Raw genomic sequence first — 19,715 nt, forward strand, 5'->3', positions numbered from 1 at the left:
GGAGGGCACAGGGCCTGTGGACCTGGCTGAGAGTGGGGTTTTGCCTTGTCGTGATAGTGACGAGGGGCCCAGGGGAGGGGCTAGGCAGGGGACACCCTGGCTGCTCCTCAGAGAATGGATGGCAGGGACCTGAGGGGAGGCCAGCACTAGGGCAGGGTCTGTGCGGATGGAAGGGGCCCCAGGAGACAGGCCAACTGTGGGGCTGAGAGAGGAGGAGTTGGTGTTGGGCACACATGGCTTCCCGGAACTCCGCTCTAGCTCTGTAGGAGACCAGAACAATAGGAGCAGCTGTTTGGGCAATGGGCCCCTTCCAAAGTGCTGGTGCAGGAGTAACCTACACCGCCCACCCTATGTTGGTTCCAGCAGGCTAGACCAGGTGAAGTCCGACCTGTCATCTATCCCTTAACTCACCAGTTCAGGCTTTGCCATCACCAGGCTCCACTGAGGGCCACCTAGCCCACCACCATGCCCCTCCCTGCCTCATCGCCAGGAGATGACCCTTGGGTCCGGGTGGCCCCGCCTCCATAACCTTACACATTAATACCAGCAAGGCAGAGCCACACCCCTCCTCAGTGATTGGCGCAAGGAAGTTCATGTAACCCAATCCCGGCCAATGAGACAGAAAGGAGGTCTGCTGAGGGATGGCTGGGTGAGGTTGGTTTCCAGTTGCTCCTTAAAACCACCTACAAGAAGACAGACTGTGGCTGGGCGCGATGCCTCAGGCCTGTAATCCCAGCACTTTGGGAGGCCAAGGCGGGCAGACTCCAGAGGTCCGGAGTTCAAGATCAGCCTGGCTAACATGGTGAAACACTATCTCTACTAAATATACAAAATTAGCTGGGCGAGGTGGCACTTGCCTGTAATCTCAGCTACTCAGGAGACTGAAGCAGGAGAATTGCTTGAACCCAGGAGGCAGAGGTTGCAGTGTGAGCCAGAATCATGCCACTGCACTCCAGCCTGGGGGACAGAGACTTGGTCTCCAAAAAAAAAAAAAAGGCTGCGTCTTGTCTGCTGGTCTTTCATTCTATTTGGGTGAGGTGCCCCCATGAGCCATTAGCCAGCTGAAGATGGTAATTCGGGGTGTTGGAAAGGTCCTGAGACCTCGAGGACACTTCTGAGCCTGAGCATCCACCAATTCTGGCAGCATTCTATGTCGTGAGTTGATGTGGTGTGTGACAATATATATCCTTAGTATTTAAGCCGATCCAAGTTGGGGTTTCTGTTACTTGGAGCCAGATGTGAAAAGGGCAGTGGTGAGGCTGGCCTCAGAGGGGACACTGGCACTAGGGGAGGTACAGCTCTGTGAAGAGTGGAACCCATTTAACTTGGACCTTGGGCCTGGACACTTTGCAACGATTATCCTTTGAGTTCTCCTTTCAGATTGGAATCAGTGAGTCTGGAGAAAGGAACAGCTTACCAAAGGTCATGCAACCAGTAAGTCACAGAGCTGGGGTCAAACCCAGGTCAAACAGTGCTTTTGCATGGTGCAATTGGTGAGAAATCATAGCCCCCCAATATGTCAGAGAGGGCAGGCCCTAGAAATTACCAAGTCCAATCCCACCCCCTTAACTGTAGAGATGAGGCAACTGAAGCTCAAAGGGGACAGAGCAGGGGTCTGTGTGAGGTCTTAGCGCAGGCTGCTGGCTAGTGCCCCTCCAGATAGGACTCTGCCCAGGCAATCCCCATCCCTCCTTACCACAGCAGCCTGCCTCTGTTCTGTCACTGCTGCACCTGGGCACCTCTGTGCCGGCTGCCAGCAAATTCCCAACTTGGCCCAGCTGCCACGGGGTTGGGTGATGTTCAACAGGTGTCCTGCCATTGCTGGACCAGGTCCCACACATGCAAAAGGCACTGGGAGCAAGTCTGTGTAGTGAGTGGTGCCTCTCCCACCCAGATTAGTTAGGCAGCAAAGGCAGCCAGAGAGAGCCTGGGGGTGGGAGGGGGTGCACTCATTAAAGCAGGCAGCTCCTGGGGCCCCTTGGGACAGCCTGCTGATTGGTTCTTAATTTTCTGGGCAAATGCAGGGCCATGTGTGAGGTAACTCTGGGGAAATCAGGCAAAGGATTGGTTTGGGTTTGAAGCCTCTGTCTCCAGGGTCCCCCTTTGTCCCACTCCTCCCCACCACCATCACTCTACCCCATGTCTGAGCCTTCTTTAAATGTCTTTGCCTTTAAATGAAGCCTGGGCTCCAAAGGGGTGTCTTGTTCTATTTTTGCTATGCCAGACATGAGCATTGGTGGGCAGACAATAGGAGGGACCTCCAAAAATCCCTCTGTCCTCCAAGGCCCCTAGGAATGTTGGGACCATCGTGTAGGGCAAGCTGGCAGTGAAGCGCAGATGATGAGAGAAGACCAATCTGGCTATTCCCCTGAACTCAGCCATGGTCTGTGCATGCCCCTGCCCCCAGTCTCATACTCAAACGCACGGCCCTCCTGTCCGCCCTGACATAAGTCACAGCCTGCGTGTCCCCACCTCACACTTGTGCTATTGCTGTGCTCAATTGCCCTGCCCTGTATCAACCCTTCCTCTGTTAAAAATTCAAGACTGCCGGCCGGGTGTGGTGGCTCACACCTGTAATCCCAGCACTTTGGGAGGCCGATGTGGGTGGGTCACAAGGTCAGGAGTTCAAGACCAGCCTGGCCAACATGGTGAACCTTCATTTCTTCTAAAAATACAAAAATTAGCTGGGGATGGTGGTGGGTGCCTGTAATTCCAGCTACTCGGGAGGCTGAGGCAGGAGAATCACTTAAACCTGGGAGGTGGAGGTTGCAGTGAGCCAAGATCACGCCACTGCAGCCTAGGTAGCAAGAGCAAGACTCTGTCTAAAAAAAAAAAAGAAAAGAAAAACCAAGACTGCCTTCCCTAATCCAGGCTTTACATCCCTCTCCGATTAAATTTTTTTTTCTTTTTTTCTTTTTGCTGGGTGCAGTGGCTCATGCCTGTAATCCCAGCCTTTTGGGAGGCCAAAGTGGGTGAATCACCTGAGGTCAGGAGTTTGAGACCAGCCTGGCCAACATGGTGAAACCCCGTTTCTAGTAAAAAGATAAAAATTAGCCAGGTATGGTGGCACGTGCCTATAAGCCCAGCTACTCAAGAGACTGAGACAGGAGAATTGCTTCAACTCGGGAGGCAAAGGTTGCAGTGAGCCGAGATTGTGCCACTGCACTCCAGTCTGGGAGATGAGAGCAAAGTTCTGTCTCAAAAAATTTTTTTATTTTATTGTGGTAAAATATACATAGCATGACATTCACCATTGTAGCCATTTTTAAGTGTACAGTTCAGTGATGTTAAGTGCATTCACATTGTTGTGTAACCATCACTACTATCTATTTCCAGGACTTTTCATCACTCAAAACAGAAACGATGTACTCATGACCTGTAACTCCCCATTCTTCCCCTTCCCAGCCTGTTACCATTGTTCTACATTCTGAGTCTCAATTTTCCTATTCTAGGTATCCCATATAAGTGGAATCATACATTTGCCCTTTTGTATCTTCTCTCCTCTGATGTGATAGCCCTGACAAGCCCTCCCAGTTTGTTATTAGATTATACATTATCTTGTGTTGATGTTCAACCTTTTCACCCATGTGACTCCCATCTACCAGACCAAGAGTTCCTGGAGGGCAGTTTCTCTGCTGCACAGGCGAGTGCAGCCCTGCGTATGCCGCGGAATTCAGTCAACTCTTACTCAATAGTCAAGGGAACTGCTGACTGACTCACTGAGTGAGTGAACAGTGAATGTGTGGGGGAATTACAGGAAGCCCGAACCACTGAGGAGGAGACATACCTGAGGGCATCCGTTCTGGCTGATGCAAGGCTCGTCAAAGTTCATCACAGATGGGATAGGGAAGGAGAGTGGGGTGATGGGCAGCCCCACAGAGGCCAGGTCCCTGTTGGCCTGGCTGACCCTGGGGAGGCAGCGAGACAGGGTCAATGCTCTGGGCTCTGCACCTGAGCCTGGCAGCCCAGGGCCCCTACTTTGATTCTGGGTTGATGCGAGAGAAGGGAGTTGCCCTGCCCTGTATCAACCCTTCCTCTGTTAAAAATTCAAGACTGCTGGCCGGGTGTGGTGGCTCACACCTGTAATCCCAGCACTTTGGGAGGCCGAGTTCGGGCCTGGACCTCATAACAAGTGGGGACCACTGGGCTGGGCGTGCATCAGTCATCTTCCTTCCTCCAACAAGCAGGGTGGCTTCATAGGTCGTAAAAACTCAACAGGAGATACAGAGAAGTAGGGGAGTCATCTTGGGCCATCAGGGCCAGTTGGAAGTGACCAAGACAGACCCTGACTCCCAGGAGTCGGTGCTGTGGCAGAGAGCACATGTTCATAGGGGAACTCTCCCACAGTGTGGCAAAGTATGAATGTCCTCCTGAGGACTGTGACTCCAACAGACTCAAAAGGAGGTCTAGAGGAGGAGGGGACGAGTTGTGGCTGGGGCCAGGGAGACCTCCAGGATGAGTAGGGAGGGGACTCCGGCAGGACTAAAGGCTGTGAAGTTCCAAGATGGCCTTTGGGGCCAACCACTGGCTGGAGCCTGTGGCCCTGAGCTAGAGCGGGAGGGGGAGTATGGAGGTGGTGGGTGTGAGGCAGGGAGGCAGGTTGGAGGGGCTGAGGAACCCTGGGCAGGGAATGAGGACCCCTCTTGTTGTCATCCTCACACTCTCTAGCTGTTAGACCTGGTATCGGCACTTATCCCCACCACCTGTCCTCCAGCCTGCTCTCAGGAGAGGAATGAGCTGCCCCCTTCCAGGGACCTGGGCTCTCCCTAGGGAACGAAAGGCATGGTCTGCTGCAGGAAGCTTACTGGGACCTCAGACCCAGTGGAGAGGTTTGAAGGGCCTTAGGGGCGGAGGGGTTTCCGGAGGTCCCATGGCAGCAATGACAGCCTCGCCCCCTCCTCTGCCCTCTGCCCTCCCCTCCTCGCCCATGCCCACCTGGGCCCCACTCACTTAAATTCCTTGTAATTGGGAACCACCCGGGCAATCACCACCATGGGGTTGGGGTTGTTGGCCAGGGGCTCGTTGACTCCCCGGAGAAAGATCTGGAGAGGAGAGGAGGCAGGTGAACCCCATGTGGCCTTGGAACCTTCCAGAGATAGCCAGCCAGACTGCCCACCCTCTTTATCCCCATCCGTGAGCTCATGGCTGCCTCCACACTTGACACCTGCTCCTCCCTGTTCCCTGCCTTACTCGGTTCTTGCTTTGCACCAGGCTACCCTCCCTCAGGAAGCCTTCTCTGCCTAGCTGAGGCAACTGCCCCCGCTTTCTGTCCTGGGATTTACCAATGGATCTCTTACACTAGTTCCTTTGGGGAGAAAGGGTGCCATGAGTGTTGGGGCCTGGGAAGGGAGGTTGTGTTCGAACCTCGGCCCCTCCACTGGCTCCTGGGAGGGGTAGGGCTAGGGGTAGGGCTAGGTGTTCCAGCTCCTTGGTTTCTGTCAGTCAAATGAGGCTTGTCTCAGGGATGAGAGGGGTCTCTGATTAGATCGTTTGTGAGAGAGCACTTTATAAACAAAAGACAGGAAGCCCAGGTCTGGTTTCTCCAGCCATACTGAACTTCCTGAGGTCAGTGGCCACAGCCAGGCTCCCCGACCTCCCTGGCGCCCATCACCCTGGTGCCTGCTCCCCGGCCTTGCTGGTTTCCCCAGGAAGTGCTGGTTTGGAACAGGATCACAGCATCCGCATCTCTGGGCTATTCTTTCTTAATCAGATCCCAGTTGTCACTCCCCTGACCGCCCTCAGTTGTTCCCTCCTCAGTCCTCTGTCACCCCCTAAGGGCTTCCCTGCCTCCCAGTTCTGACTGCCCTCTCCTCTCCTCTCCCCCGGGCTTCTATTGGCGCAGATTTCAGAGAGCAGAGCAGGGTCACAGCAGGAGGCTACAAAGCAGGAGTGGACAGCGTCATCTTGCTCCAACCCTCGCTGACCTCCTGCTCAGCCTGGGCTTGGGGACACTGGAAGGCAGACAGAGGAGACAGGGAGTCTGTCCCCATGTGCCTGTGCTGCCAGCCCAAGAGCCCCTGATCTCCCGGACCTTGACCCTCACCCTGTATCTACCAACCAGTGGCTCCCACTCTCCCTCAGCCCTCACCCACCTCCCACTCAGCTCTCATTCCTCCTGTTCCTCCGATTCCTCTGCCACCTCACTGGCCTCTCCATTTCTGTTCCTTTCCCTAATCCGTTCTCTTTCCAAGGCAATTTGACACATGATGGCAAACATGCTTTTGTTAGAAATGAACTGGGTCACGTTATTTTCCTGCCTGACACCCCACATGCGCCTCTGCCGCGTCTCCCGACAGGCCCCCAGTCCCTGTCTTCTTGCTCCAGATTCTTTTACTCCTGCCACATGCCCCTCTTATTTCTGCCACAGGGTCTTCGCACATGCTGATCCCTCTGTCCAGACCCCCTGCAGCTCCCACCAACCCATCATGGCTGACTCCTTCTCATCCTGTAGCTTAAACATCACCATCTCTGAGAAACCTCCCGTGACCATTTTTTTTTTTTTTTTTGGAGATGGAGTCTAGCTCTGTCGCCCAGGCTGGAGTGCAGTGGCGCGATCTCGGCTCACTGCAAGCTCCGCCTCCTGGGTTTACGCCATTCTCCTGCCTCAGCCTTCCGAGTAGCTGGGACTACAGGCGCCCGCCATCTCGCCCGGCTAGTTTTTGTATTTTTTAGTAGAGACAGGGTTTCACCGTGTAGCTCAGGATGGTCTCGATCTCCTGACCTCGTGATCCACCCGTCTCGGCCTCCCAAAGTGCTGGGATTACAGGCTTGAGCCACCGCGCCCGGCCCCGTGACCATTTTTAATAAAGTAGCCCATCCTGTCCTCCCCATCTCAGTTGCTGGATTCCCTTTGCCATAGCACTCATCATAGCCTATGTTTATTCTCATTTATTTCTTGTTTCTTTTATGTATATTTGGCTAGATCCCAAGCTCCACATGAGCAGGGATCATGTCTATCTCATTCACGGTTGTCGTCCTAGGTTTTAACAAAAGTGCCTGGCATAGAAAAGAGCTCAATATCTGCTTGTGGATAAATGAGGATCATATGGGCTGGGCACGATGGCTCATGCCTGTAATCTCAGCACTTTGGGAGGGCGAGGTGGGTAGATCACAAGGTCAGGAGTTCAAGACCAGCCTGGCCAATATGGTGAAACCCCATCTCTACTAAAAATACGAAAATATTAGCTGGGCCTGGTGGCACATGCCTGTAATCCTAGCTACTCAGGAGGCTGAGGCAGGAGAATTGCTTGAACCCAGGAGGCGGAGCTTGCAATAAGCTGAGATCGCGCCACTGCACTCTAGCCTGGGTGACAGATCAAGACTCCATCTCAAAAAAAAAAAAAAGAAAGTGAGGATCATATGAATGAAGGAGAAAAGAGGGGAACAATGGAGGAAAAGGTTTACCCTTCCTGTGTTTATGAGCATGAAAGAAGGAGAGACAGAGAAACAGAAAGACCCTAGAGGAAGAAGGGGAGAAGGCAGGCAGTGGTCTGGGTGAGGGTCTTGGGGGATGTGTGGGATCCTAGTTCCGTGGTGCTGATGGGAGAGAAGCAGGAAGAGGAAGGGGCTCCGGACACAGCTGATGGACTCTGCCCCAGGCATAGCTTGAGATGGGAAGAGGTCCTCACTGGTCTATTCCAGCTCAGTCATTCACTCCAGCTGGGTCACATTGGTGAGTTCCTGCCTCTGGGCCTGTTTCTCCACTTGTGCATGGAAGGATTGAGCCATAATCTCCCCTGAGTTTCTAGCTCTGACCTTCAATGGGAGGAGAGGGCCCAGGAGTGGGGCTTGTTCTGGATCATTCTCCCTTTTCTTCCTCCACACTCTCCTCTCAGGCTCCTCTTTCAATACCCATCTCAGCTGATTGCCCGACCTCTAACCCCATACAGGTGTGAGCTGATGGGCACGTACAATAGTCCTTAGGGCCTTGCAGCTCTCACTGAGGGCTCTGGAGACTGAATTCCTTCACCACATTCAAAGGATTGAATCTCTGATGGTACATTTCACACTTTGGAGGGGTCTGGGGTCTGGGGCTGAGGGATTTCACTGGAGGCTGGCAGGCCCTATTGCTCACAGGCTCCCCAGCAGGTGTAAGGCTGAAAAGGGGGTGGTGGCAGCTAATTTGCATCTGTTCTGTGTGGACTCTGATCACGTGTGAATGAGACAGCTGCCCAAGTACACCTGCTCATGACAGCCTGGGAAGTAGCAGAAGTTCCTGCTCCTGCCATGCGCTCACCATCAGGAGCAGGCAGATGCTCTGTGGCCATACCCGTCGCACAGATGGAGAGGGCATGGAGAATGGGCAAGGTGCTGTGGGCCAGGGAAAGCCCCCACTCTACTGCTCTACCAGGCAAGTCAGAGGGCTGGGTGGGGTGGGGCAGCCCTAAAGTTCTGCCTGGGTCTTGGGGATGTGGCCCCCTCCCTGTGGGGTGCAGCCTGAGGACCACGAGGCCAGGCTGTTGCCCCTCTTCCTTGTTCTGTGTGTGTGTGGATTGCTGGCTGTCCTCAGGAAAGGGTGTGATAGAAGGTGTCAGGGAGCAGAAGGCGCCTGTAGGTCTGACACGCTGGCATCGGAGGGGTGGCTGTGGGGGAGTAGAAATGTGGGTTAGGAGTTTTGGCTCCCATACCATACTCCCCTTGGGTCTCAGTGTCCCAGGCTGTGAAAGAGGGCAAAAGAATGCTTCCTCCCCTTCCAGGCTCACAGTGCTGGTGGGAAGTAGTGGGGGTGGGAAGGATAAGAACAGATCAGCCAAGTTTGGGTAGGTGGAAACTCAGAGCTTCGGTCCTATGGCTCTCACCCTGATCATACTCAGGCTATAGCTGAATTTGAATCTGTCACCCACGGGCAGTTTGAAAGCTGGGGGAATGGGAGATGGGCCAGGTCCCTGGATCATATCTGCTTTGAGCATCAAGAATTCCTCCCAAAGCTGCTAATTAGCCTAGTGGGTGGATGGTGATGGGTCAAGGGTTGGTGGCCAGACCTAAGGTGGGCCCAGCCCTGTCCTGGCTAATGGAAGAGGCTCTGTAAACAGTTGCTGGATGAATAAATGAATGAATGAACTGAATACCTAATCAGTAGACCAGTCAAACCTCTTTAGACATGGTGCTGAAGGAAAGCTCAAGGAGGCCCTAAACTTTTGCTTGGGGGGCTGAGGCACTATCCCAGGAGGGGAAGAATAGAACAGGAAACAGCTGGGCTATGGGCTAAGGGGGAGCACAGGGCTTCTACCCTGCCCCTAGCATAAGATTTGGGGAGACATAAGGCTCTGGGATGCTCTGGTCCCCACTGCAGCACAGAGATGGTACACGAGGTGCAGTGGTTTGGCTGAACCCCTGCCCCTCACCTCCAGGGCAGAGAGGGAAGGAGAAGAGGCTTGAGCATCTTCATCCTTGTCATCCCTGCCAAAGGGCTTGTCTTCACAAACTCCTTTGGCTATTTTGGAAAGGCCTGGTTACTTTTTCCATTCTTGATATCTCTGCTCCATACCCTCAGGCCAGCCAGCGGGGGCCAAGGGCAAGGCGTGGGGCCTGCTCAAAGTTTGGCCCCTTCCCACTCCACCCACCACCCCAGAGGGCCCCAGCTCTGGTACCTCCAGAGCTGTGTGGTTGCAGCCGATGTAGTGGGGGATGCAGCTGCTCTTCCGAACAACTGTGGCGTACAACTGGGTCTTGGCAGTGGCTTCATCAGCTTTCCCAGACTGGGTGGGCTGGAGACAGGGTGGGGGCAAAAGAAACAGAGGAAGGAGAGTGTCTAAGGGGCAGATCCTGGCCATAAATCCAGCCCTCTGCAGACAATCACTTGGCATTGCTCCACTGGGGCTCCGAGCTGATAATTAAAGCTCATGGTCCCTGTGAGCCCTTCCAAGGAGATCAATATAATAAATCTTCCCTTTTCCATTTGAATATTTCATCACCCTCACAAGGACCACTGCCTGTCTGCTCTCCAGTAAAGATGTGATAACAAGGCCTGGGTTGTAAGTGAACAGACAGCCAGGGGGCCTGGGTGATGCCCCCAGAATTACAGCTCAAGTGCTGAGTCTCCCAGGGTGAGTGGTTCATCTCTTTTACTTCCCTACCTGGCCCATCCTGAAGCCCTGGGATTGGGGCTCATCACAGGGCCTAAGGGAAGGTAAAGCCCCCTGGTGCCATGATTGAAGAATTGCTTAGAAAAAAGTTCAGTGCTGGCCCAGACGAGGGATTGGCGGAGGGAAACTGACCAAACTGAGCACCTACTGTGTGCCAGGAACCTTGCCTACCATTGCATGGGATCCTCAAAATGACTGTGCCAGCTTTGCCGATGAGGATGGAGGCCTGGGGGTTAAGTGGATTCCCATGGGTATCCAGCTAGGAGGCAGCAAACCTGGATTCACATTGTTCTTTACTCTCAACTACTATCAGGGTCTGGAGTGCACAGTGGGGAGGGGAATGTGATGCTTCTGTTCATCTCTGGCTCACTGCCTGGCACATAGTAGGTGCTTCATAAGTCCTTGAGCAATGAGAGTCAATTGTACCCCTTACCCCTTAGCACTAGGAGGGAGGACAGGCAGGGGTCTGGCCTTGGAGGCCCAACCTTGGAGTGAGGAGCCTCAGGCCCCTCAGTTCATGGCTTGGACCCAGTTGCTAACTCCAGGGGTGCGTTCCAGGGAATGCTTTATCCCGTGTAACCCCCAACTCTCCTGGGCCTTCTGACCAAGGCAGCATGTGGAGGCAGCTCAGAAGGAACTGGCTTGGGAGACAGCATGACCTGGGCTTATCCTCAACTCTGCCGCTCACTTGCTCTGTGACTCAGGAAGAGGAGATTTTTCTCCCCGGGTCCCAGTCCCATGTCTGCAAAACGTAATTTACCTTGAGGATTAGAGAGGGAGTGTGAAGTGTCTAGCACAGGGCCTCGAAGCAGCAGGTACTCTGTACATATTGTGTTTCTTTGATTTTTAGATCTGCTCTTTTAACATTTATGTAATCAAAATCTATCTTTAATTGGTATATTCATTTAATGTGGCAATTGTCCTATAATAATCAGCTGTTTTACAGCTGAATTCCAAATTCTTGTAGACATCATTCCTGTGTATGTACCAGGAGCTGTGTTTCCTGAGCCCCACATGGTCCTAGATGTGTCATGCTGTGGGTGGGTGTGGAATGTTCAGAGCTTCTCCGAGGGAATGACTGGGGACATTCAAGGTGGTTCCCACCTGCTCTCCCCACACTTTCCCAGGCCTCTGACTCACCTTCACCAGCTCAAAGTGGTAGGGGTGGAGGACACGCAGGTACTTGATGGGGATTTTGTAGGACAACAACTCCTGTTTCTTTCTGTTGTCCACCACCTTGAGGATCACATCTGGAAAGATAAAAAATGAACACAGGTTCACTTTTAAATGGATCCCTTTCTCTCCCAGTAAGGAGAGACAGTGAGAGGTGAGAGACATTGCTGAGATTAGGAAGCAGGGGCCACACTGAGGAATCAACATGCATGCACGTGTGTGGATCACCCCTGTGCCCACAAACCCATAAGCATAGTCTGAGCCTCTGCACAGGGCAAAACTCCATGCCGGTTGCTGTTAGGACTCCAACATGCAATTTTCTCCCGTGGTCTAGAAACTCCCAGGCCAGAGATAGACACACACAGAACTGAGTCCAGTCCCCTGTGGCAACAGACACACGTGTGCACACACACTGAGATACACAGGCAAGCAGGCATAGCACCTATTTCCAGGAATAAGATTCCTTCCCTTGGTCACAAACACTTGTGCCAGCTCTTGAGGCAGGATGGGGAGAGATTATCTCATACATGTTGCAGGTGGGGAAACTGAATTTCAGTAAGAAAAAGTGATTTACTCAAGAAATCCTTTAATACAGCTATCAATAAAAGCCTACTACAAGTAAGGGAAAACTAAATACTAAGAATAATTCACCACTTAGTAAACACCCTCCAAATAGACTATATTTTCTCATATTTTCTCATAAAATAGCATGAATGTTGGTAGAAACTTTTTTTTTTTTGAGACGGAGTCTGGCTCTGTGGCCCAGGCTGGAGTGCGGTGGCCGGATCTCAGCTCACTGCAAACTCCGCCTCCTGGGTTCACGCCATTCTCCTGCCTCAGCCTCCTGAGTAGCTGGGACTACAGGCGCCTGCCACCTCACCCAGCTAGTTTTTTGTAGTTTTTAGTAGAGACGGGGTTTCACCGTGTTAGCCAGGATGGTCTCGATCTCCTGACCTCGTGATCCGCCCGCCTCGGCCTCCCAAAGTGCTGAGATTACAGGCTTGAGCCACCGTGCCCAGCCTGAAACTTTTTTTTTTTGAGATAGAGTCTCCCTTTGTCACCCAGGCTGGAGTGTGGTGGCATGATCTCAGCTCACTGCAACCTCTGCCTTCCAGGGTCAAGCAATTCTCCTGCCTCAGCCTCCCAAGTATCTGGGATTACAGGCGCCCACCACCACGCCCAGTCAATTTTTGTATTTTTAGTAGAGACAAAGTTTTGCCATGTTGGCCGGGCTGGCCTTGAACTCCTGACTTCAAGTGATCCACCCACCTCAGCCTCCCAAAGTGTTGGGATTACAGGCATAAGCCACCGCTCCTGGCTGGTATGAACTTTAAGAAGAACACCAATGTCCTATAAATAATCATGATAGTCCTGTTTAGTGAGCAGGAGTGTCATGATTATTTAGTGAGCATCTACTATGTGCCAGGCATAGGGATGGGCATGTCTCAGCCGTGATTCCAACAAATTCTCACCACAACCCCTGAGGTAGGTATCATCATCTCTGTTCTTAAAATATGAACAGTGGAGCTCAGAGGGTTATATAACTAGATCAACATCACACGTCTAAAAAGTAGATGATGGGAAGGGTTGAATTTGGTGACACTTGAGGCATCTTTCTATTCTGGAAATCTATGATTTGAGGAGGAAGAAGAGATGGGGAGGGAGAAAAGGAGGAGAAGGATAGAGGAGGGATGCAGAAGGAATGAGAGAGATGGGGTAAGAAAGGATACAAAGGATACAAAACAGAGAAGAACAGGAAAGGGAGGATGGGGCGGAGGGGTGTGCCTGAGACACTTGGGGAGCCCCTTACCCTCTGCGTCGCTTGAGACAAGGGATTTCAGCACCAGGGACAGCAGCTGGCCCTTGAGGGCTCAGCAGGTTCAGTGGGCTCAGTGGCTGGGTCATTTGGAGCTGGATGGGTCATCTGGATGTGGGGGTGGAAAAGGAAGCTGAGAGCTTTACTAAGTATTCTTCTTTCTCTGTCTTCCCCACAGTGACCCTGAACACTTGCCAAGATATCTCAAGAACTTGTCACATAGGATACACGCTCAAAGGAAAGAAGGGGGAAAAGGCACCGAAGGTGTTGAGGTTGGCTTGAAGAAGGGAGATTGAGGCAAGGGATATGAAGTCAGCAGACCTGGGTTCTAGTACCAGGACACTAACTTGCTCTGTGACTGTTAGCAAGTAATTTAACCTCTCTGAGCTTCATGTTTCTGCTCTTTAAAATGTTAACACTTTAATAAGAAGCCTTGTCTCTCCCCTTGGGTTGCTGTAGGGAGAAGAGTGTGTTTTCAAGCTGTAACATTCTGTGCAAATGCTCCTTGTGGCTGTCACTATTTTCCTCCTCTTTAAGCATCTGCAGCTCTCCATACACAAAGCCTGCTGTAGGCAGACCTGAGGAAACTCTGCTGGGGGATTCCAGTGCTCCCAGCCAAAGCACCACCAGGAGCTGTGCAGGCTGAAGCCCCTTATGCCAACTCGCCATGGACCCAGAATCCAGTTGGGATTTTCCAAGGTTGAAGGAGAGGTGAGTGCCATGCATTTTCTCCACCCGCTATTCCTGGAGCTCTGTGTGGGCAGCCAGCAGATGAGCTGGAATTGGGGGTAATGGACAGCCACTCCTCCCTGCTCCTGTCTCCATGCTACAAACATGCTTCATCAGTTTCCTCTCTGGGCATTGTGCCCTTCCGGCCTCCCACCACTCCCTTTGTGTGGCCAACAAGCTATTTCTGCCACCCGCCTGCTTTGGCCCTGACACAGGGTCTGAAACTCCCCTTTGCTTTTCATTAACACATCCTTGAGCTATCTCCCACCCTTCCCCCGCCTCTTGGCCTGGCCCCCATCTCCCCCACCCCCAACGCAGACATCACCACAGCAACCGGTTCCAACAAGCATCCAGCTACTTCAGTCTGCAATGAGGTGCCTGCCAATATTCCCTGCCTGCCCGTGAGGCCTCCCCACTCTCTTGTCCCTCCTGCAGTTAGTCCTGCCCCTCTCTCTGCTGCACAGATGGGCCCTGGGGTCACTGACCCCATTACATTTTTCCCTCTGTTACCCCAAGTATGTAGAGCCCAGGGCAGGATCCCAGCTCAGGTTCACTCATCACAACCTCTGACTTCCCACCAGCCACATAAATACATGCATGCATACACACACAGTCACACACACAAATTACGCATACACATGCACTGCAAGGCACAGACCACCATCCAGATCCATCCAGACACACATACACCACACCGTTGCAGCTAGACACACACAAGCACACACACACATAAGACAGACATGCATGCCTACAAGTACAGACACAGCACACACCACATTCACACATGCGCATGAACCAGCATGCAAGCATTCACAAAGACATGCACACACAGGCATGCATGTGCCTCTGCATGAAATCCTAGGTCAATTTTTCCTCCTCTTTTGCATCTTCTTAAAGCATCCCAATAGCTCCACCTATCCCTTTACAGACAGAAAAGAAAAATTATCTGGCTTGACCTTTTTACGAAGGCTCTGCTTCCTGTTTCCTTTCTCCCCTCCCATAGTCTCCAGCTGGCTTTCTGCTCTGTGTGAGGAGGACAAGTTCTGTCTAGGTCTCTGGCAAGGTTTCAAGGGGGAGAGGCAAAGCCTGTCCTCTCAGGGAGAGACCACCTGCAAGAAGCAAGTCTGAGGTCCTGACTAGATAAGATCAGAGACATCGCCAGGCACCTCCAGTGTATGCTGGCAGTGCCTGATGCGATGCCCCACCTTCCGGGCATCAGCCAATCAGTATTCCAATGTGTCCAGCCTGACATTTCCATTCAGCCTCAGGATAATGGAAATCCAACAGACCCACAGTGTGAAAGTAAATACAAGGGCACATATGCATGTGTGTACGTGGGCACCTGGTGACTCAGGCTGACACCTGGGGAGGACTAGGCAGAAAGAGGGATCCATTCTAGGGACATTTCAAAGATTTTTTAAAAAATCAAATGGAAGCAGCAAGAACCCTGGAGCTGCAGTAAGAACATGCAATTCCGAGTCCTTGGACCTCGGTCTTGAGCTTAAGCCAGTTAAATTCCCTGAACCTCGATGTTCTCTTAAGCAATGGGAGCAGCATTGCACCTCCCGGGAGGTGGTGACTCCAATGAACGATGTGTGGGGACGTGCTGGGAAGCTGTAATGTCCTGTTTCAGTGAGAGACGGCGGTAATAACAGCCATGAAAATAATAACAACAGTCATAAAAAAGATAAGCTTGCATTGTCTGGAAAATTCATTTATGTGGAACAACTCATTTTTCGAGCAGGATGGGGAGATGAGGCGTGACAGTATTATGATTTTTTCCTGAGTGCTTTTAACTGAGCCCAAGGAGGTGTTCAGGTGGCTACCAGCTGCGGTGAGAGGGAGGCTGCTTCTGCCCTAAGTCCTTGGCTGTGTTCACACCCTGCCTGCACATGCCGGCCCAGCCCCCACCTTACCTTCTTATCCTGCATCCTCAGCTTGGATCTCCACGTTCACCGTGTCCCCCCAGATAGGGGCTCTGGTGTGCTCTGAGGTCACAGATGTGACTGCCTTGGAGCTCTGGTTGTTCTTTTCCTCAGATGTGCTTTTCCTGGGAAGAGCAGGGACAGGGTGAGTCAGAGGGAGGGGTCCTGTCTGCTGCTTGTCCTCCTCCCAGGCTCCATTGTCCATAAATCTGAGTGAAAGGTGGACAGCATGTGGAGGGCTCTGTCCCATGCATAGACACTTGTGTCATCCCAGGCCTCTCCCCGGGCTCCTCTGCCAGCCTGGGTGACCACACTCTCTCGCTGGCCACTACTGAGGCCTTCACTTAGTCACAGGCCTCTCACTTTGAGAGGCTCAGGGCAGGGGTGGGGGTGGGGATAAAGGGTAGATGTCTTGCCCGCCTGACTTCCTAGCCCTCACCAGGGAGGGCTCTCCAGCAAGAGCCCGTGTACATGGCCTCCCTCTTCTCTCGGTTCTGTTCGGTGGGAGGAAGCCTCTGGGCAGGGTGGCTGTGCGGTGCCCCGCCTGGCTGTCCTCTCTTCTTCACCTTATTTCGCTAAACTTCTGGCCCAAATTTCCAGGCTCCGCCCAGCAAACTCAGTTCTAAATGCTTGCAATGAAGCACACACATGGTGCTGCCTTCTGAGATGCCTGCTGTGTTCAGGGTCTTGGGCTGGGCCCCTGGAGCTGGACACCTGGAGCTGGATCCAGGTCTGGGGGCAGGGGGTGGTGGAAAGGGCTTTCCAGCCCTCAAGCACTCTGATTGTTCAGGACCAGGCTAAGGTGAGAGGTAAGCTTGGGCCCTCTGCACCCCAAAGCACCCCACAGATATCGGAGATCCAGAGGAGTCAAATGGCTCAGGGAGAGAGTGAATACTTCTGTAGAAGAGGTTACTAGGCCAGGGCCGTCCCCAGTGCTGCTCCATTAACTGCAGCAGTCACGGGCTGAGGAATCATCCCAGAGATCCTGTAGCAGGGGGAGCCATACCACACACCTTGCAGTGGGAGGCAAGGTGCACAAATCGTACCCCAGGATGGGAGCAACGATGTCTTCCCCTCCAGCCCTTGTTCCACCCTCAAGACCCCAAAGGGAGTGTGGAGCAGGCCAGTCGGCTCAGATCCCACCTGCTCTGTGCATTAGCAACACCAACATGGTTCTTCCCAGCCCAGCTTGTTCCTCTCCTCCAAGAAGCCCTCTGGAGCCCCCTGGCCCTCACTGCTCCCTCTGCCCTTTAGACTTAAGTGACGCTGTGACCTGGCTCCTTGCCCCCACTCATCACAGCCCTGCTCCTGTGGGTAACCATGCTTGCAGGAGTTCCGTCTCCAAGCTCCAGAGGTCAACTGAGGACTCCTGCTCTGCCTTGACTGAGAGGCAGTGTGACACAGTGATTGTAAGAAGGACCCTGCAGCCGGGCATTTTGGGTTCCAAATCCCAGCGCTACCCTTTGCCAGCTGGGTGATGTTAGGCAAGGTACAGAACCTGTGGTGCCTTATTTTCTTCATTTATAAAACAGAGATGGTAATGGTGCCCAGCCTGCAGGGCTGTTGTGAGAAGGAAACAAATGAATATGTGTAGTGCCTGGCACATTGGTAGATACCAAGAAAGTGTTAATAATTCTTAGTACCTTAAGTTATTAAAATATAAATATAATTCTTGTGCTTACCCCATAGCACTGGAGAGCTTAGCCTTATTGACCCTCCTGTGACCAGCCCCTTTGCCCTGGCATGATTTTTCCCCATCATGCCCCCAACTCTGGGTCTACAATTGGGGAATGTCTGGCTGCTCTGGCCAAGGTGTAGAATCCTGGAAAGAGCATAGGCTCGGGAGTGATTCAGAGCTGGGTTTGGAGCCTGTGTTTATCCTGGTGGGATCACCTCCCCTCTGCACCTAAGTTCCTCCTTTTTCAGTAGTACCCTCCTCAGAGAGTGGTTATAAGGACTGGAAAGAAAGCATGTTCAGTTTCCAGCACCCAGAAAGCCCTAGTTCATGCTATTCCCTTCCTTGTGGTACAAAACAGCCTGAGCGTTTTCTCAAGAGGACCTGCCTGAGGACAGCATGAAGGGGAAAGAGGTAGGCACTGAGTACAAGCTGGGGTGAGAAGGGGCATCTCCCAGAGAGCTGGAGTCCTTCTCAGATGAGCATCCATCCAGACACATCACCCCTTCAGGCTCTGCAGAATGTACTCCTCACACCCCCAAAGGGGTGTGTGGAAGGCTGCCGGGCTAGAGAGGGAAAGCAGAAGCCTAGCAGGAACGTGGCACTTAGCTTGCTCCCTCCACCCTCAGGTCCCTTTTTCCTTCCGGCTCTGTGACCGTGCTTGACCGAGGGGTGCAATCTAAGCACCTTCTATGACACTCTGTGCCCCGGCTCCCGCTCCTGACAGCTGCCCCAGCAAAGTCAGAGACCTCAGGCTCTCAGCAGCCTCCCTGTGCTACCCAGCCACCTGATCTGCTACTTATAGATATATAGTTAGTGCACAATAAGGCCTCACAGCCTCCCTCCTCAGACACCTGCACAGAAACAGCAGAAAGCCAGAAGCGCCGAGGGTGTGTCAGGAAGAAGTCAGTCCTTCTGCACCCAAATGTCAACCCCAGAACTGGACACAAAACTGCACCTGCACAGGCACATTCCTGGGGCATTCCCAGGAATCTTCATGTGGCTCTGTGTGCACAGAGAAGACACAACTGAATGTGTGAAGTCACAGGCAGCATAGTGACAGGACTCAGGATTCAGGTTGGACCCCATGCCAGCCTGTCTTCTACTGTCCTCATACCCTCCCAACCCTCCTGGGAGGGTGGCAGGAGAAATTCCCAGGTGCAAGAAGGTGGGGAAATGTGATGGGGCAAGGCAAGGGAGCAGGTGCTGACTTTCCTCCAGCATAGAAAGAGTTAAGCAACTCTTTTCCCCACCTCCCTGCCCCATCTAATATGAAGGTCATCAGGGCTAGGTGAGTGCAGATAAAGCAACTGGGTGGGAGGGGGAGGCCCCAGGGGAAGAGGGAGGCTTTTAGCAGGTGGAGGGAAGCTGTCAGGGTAATGGCTTTTCCTGGCACAGCTGACTCCTCTGGGCCTTGATGCTATTCTAGAATCTGGAGAGCAAGAAGGGCCTCTGATTCTTCACAGAATAGGTGCAGGGGACGAGCTCACTCCCTGCTCCCAGCCCCATTCTGCACCCCGCAGATGGGCACGTGGCTGAGTTCCAGGTTCCCGGGCTCCCTCAGGGCTCCCAATGCAGTCTTCGAGCCCAGGGGACCTCTCCAGTCCCTAGGCCTCTCCACAGGCTGTCTGCAAGGAGAGACCTCCCTCCCCATCCCCCCAAAGACCAGCCTTGTTAGCTTGGACCCTCTGGCTCCAGGCATCCAGAGCCAGGAGGAGGTAGCGGGTGGTGCCTGCTGTCTCAGGGTCAGATTTAATCCAGCCACAGCATGGGCAGCCATGCCAGGATAGGACTGGAGTTGCGTTTAGAGTGCAGCAGCCCCAAGACCAAGCTGCAAGAAAATGTAAACCCCCCTCAACCTGGCCTACCCTCCAGGCTGCTGGAAGGGTGTGTGTCTTTGACAAACTCCAGTCCCCAGCTAGGCATTCCTGGGGCCCCCACCCTAGCAGGGGATGAGGGCGCCAGGCCCAAGCGCAGCTGTGAGTGGGAGGGAACAAGGACTTTGCTTTCCTTCTGCAAGGTCATGACGAAGGGAAAATGTGTCATCTGGTTCCTGGGGGATGCAGCTGTGAGTGGAAGAAGTGAGCATCGGAAAAGCATGGGATTTGATGGACAGAAAGCAAGAGTGCTCATGAGCTGCCTTCCCCCTCACTCCAGGGGACACACACACATCCACACATACATCCACACACATGCACACACACGCACACAGATGCATGCACACACACATACATGCACACATGCACATGCACAAGCCTGCCCAGAGAGGTGTGAGTACCCTACTGTACCCACTCTTATTACCCAGCCCTCAA

The 19,715-nt window shown here is 53.0% G+C and overlaps 1 protein-coding gene across 1 annotated transcript in view; it reads right to left on the bottom strand.

Moving 5' to 3' along the window:
- Positions 1 to 19,715, bottom strand: part of CCDC33 (coiled-coil domain containing 33) — a 100,759-nt gene that overhangs the window by 58,965 nt on the left and 22,079 nt on the right. The window contains 5 exon segments of the mRNA XM_011932920.1: positions 3,788 to 3,908; positions 4,951 to 5,042; positions 9,591 to 9,707; positions 11,226 to 11,335; positions 15,720 to 15,853. Coding sequence (XP_011788310.1) covers positions 3,788 to 3,908; positions 4,951 to 5,042; positions 9,591 to 9,707; positions 11,226 to 11,335; positions 15,720 to 15,853 — 574 coding nt within the window.

This window comes from Colobus angolensis, unplaced genomic scaffold (assembly GCF_000951035.1).
Source record: "Colobus angolensis palliatus isolate OR3802 unplaced genomic scaffold, Cang.pa_1.0 Scaffold99, whole genome shotgun sequence".
In the NCBI taxonomy this organism is placed as follows: domain Eukaryota; kingdom Metazoa; phylum Chordata; class Mammalia; order Primates; family Cercopithecidae; genus Colobus; species Colobus angolensis.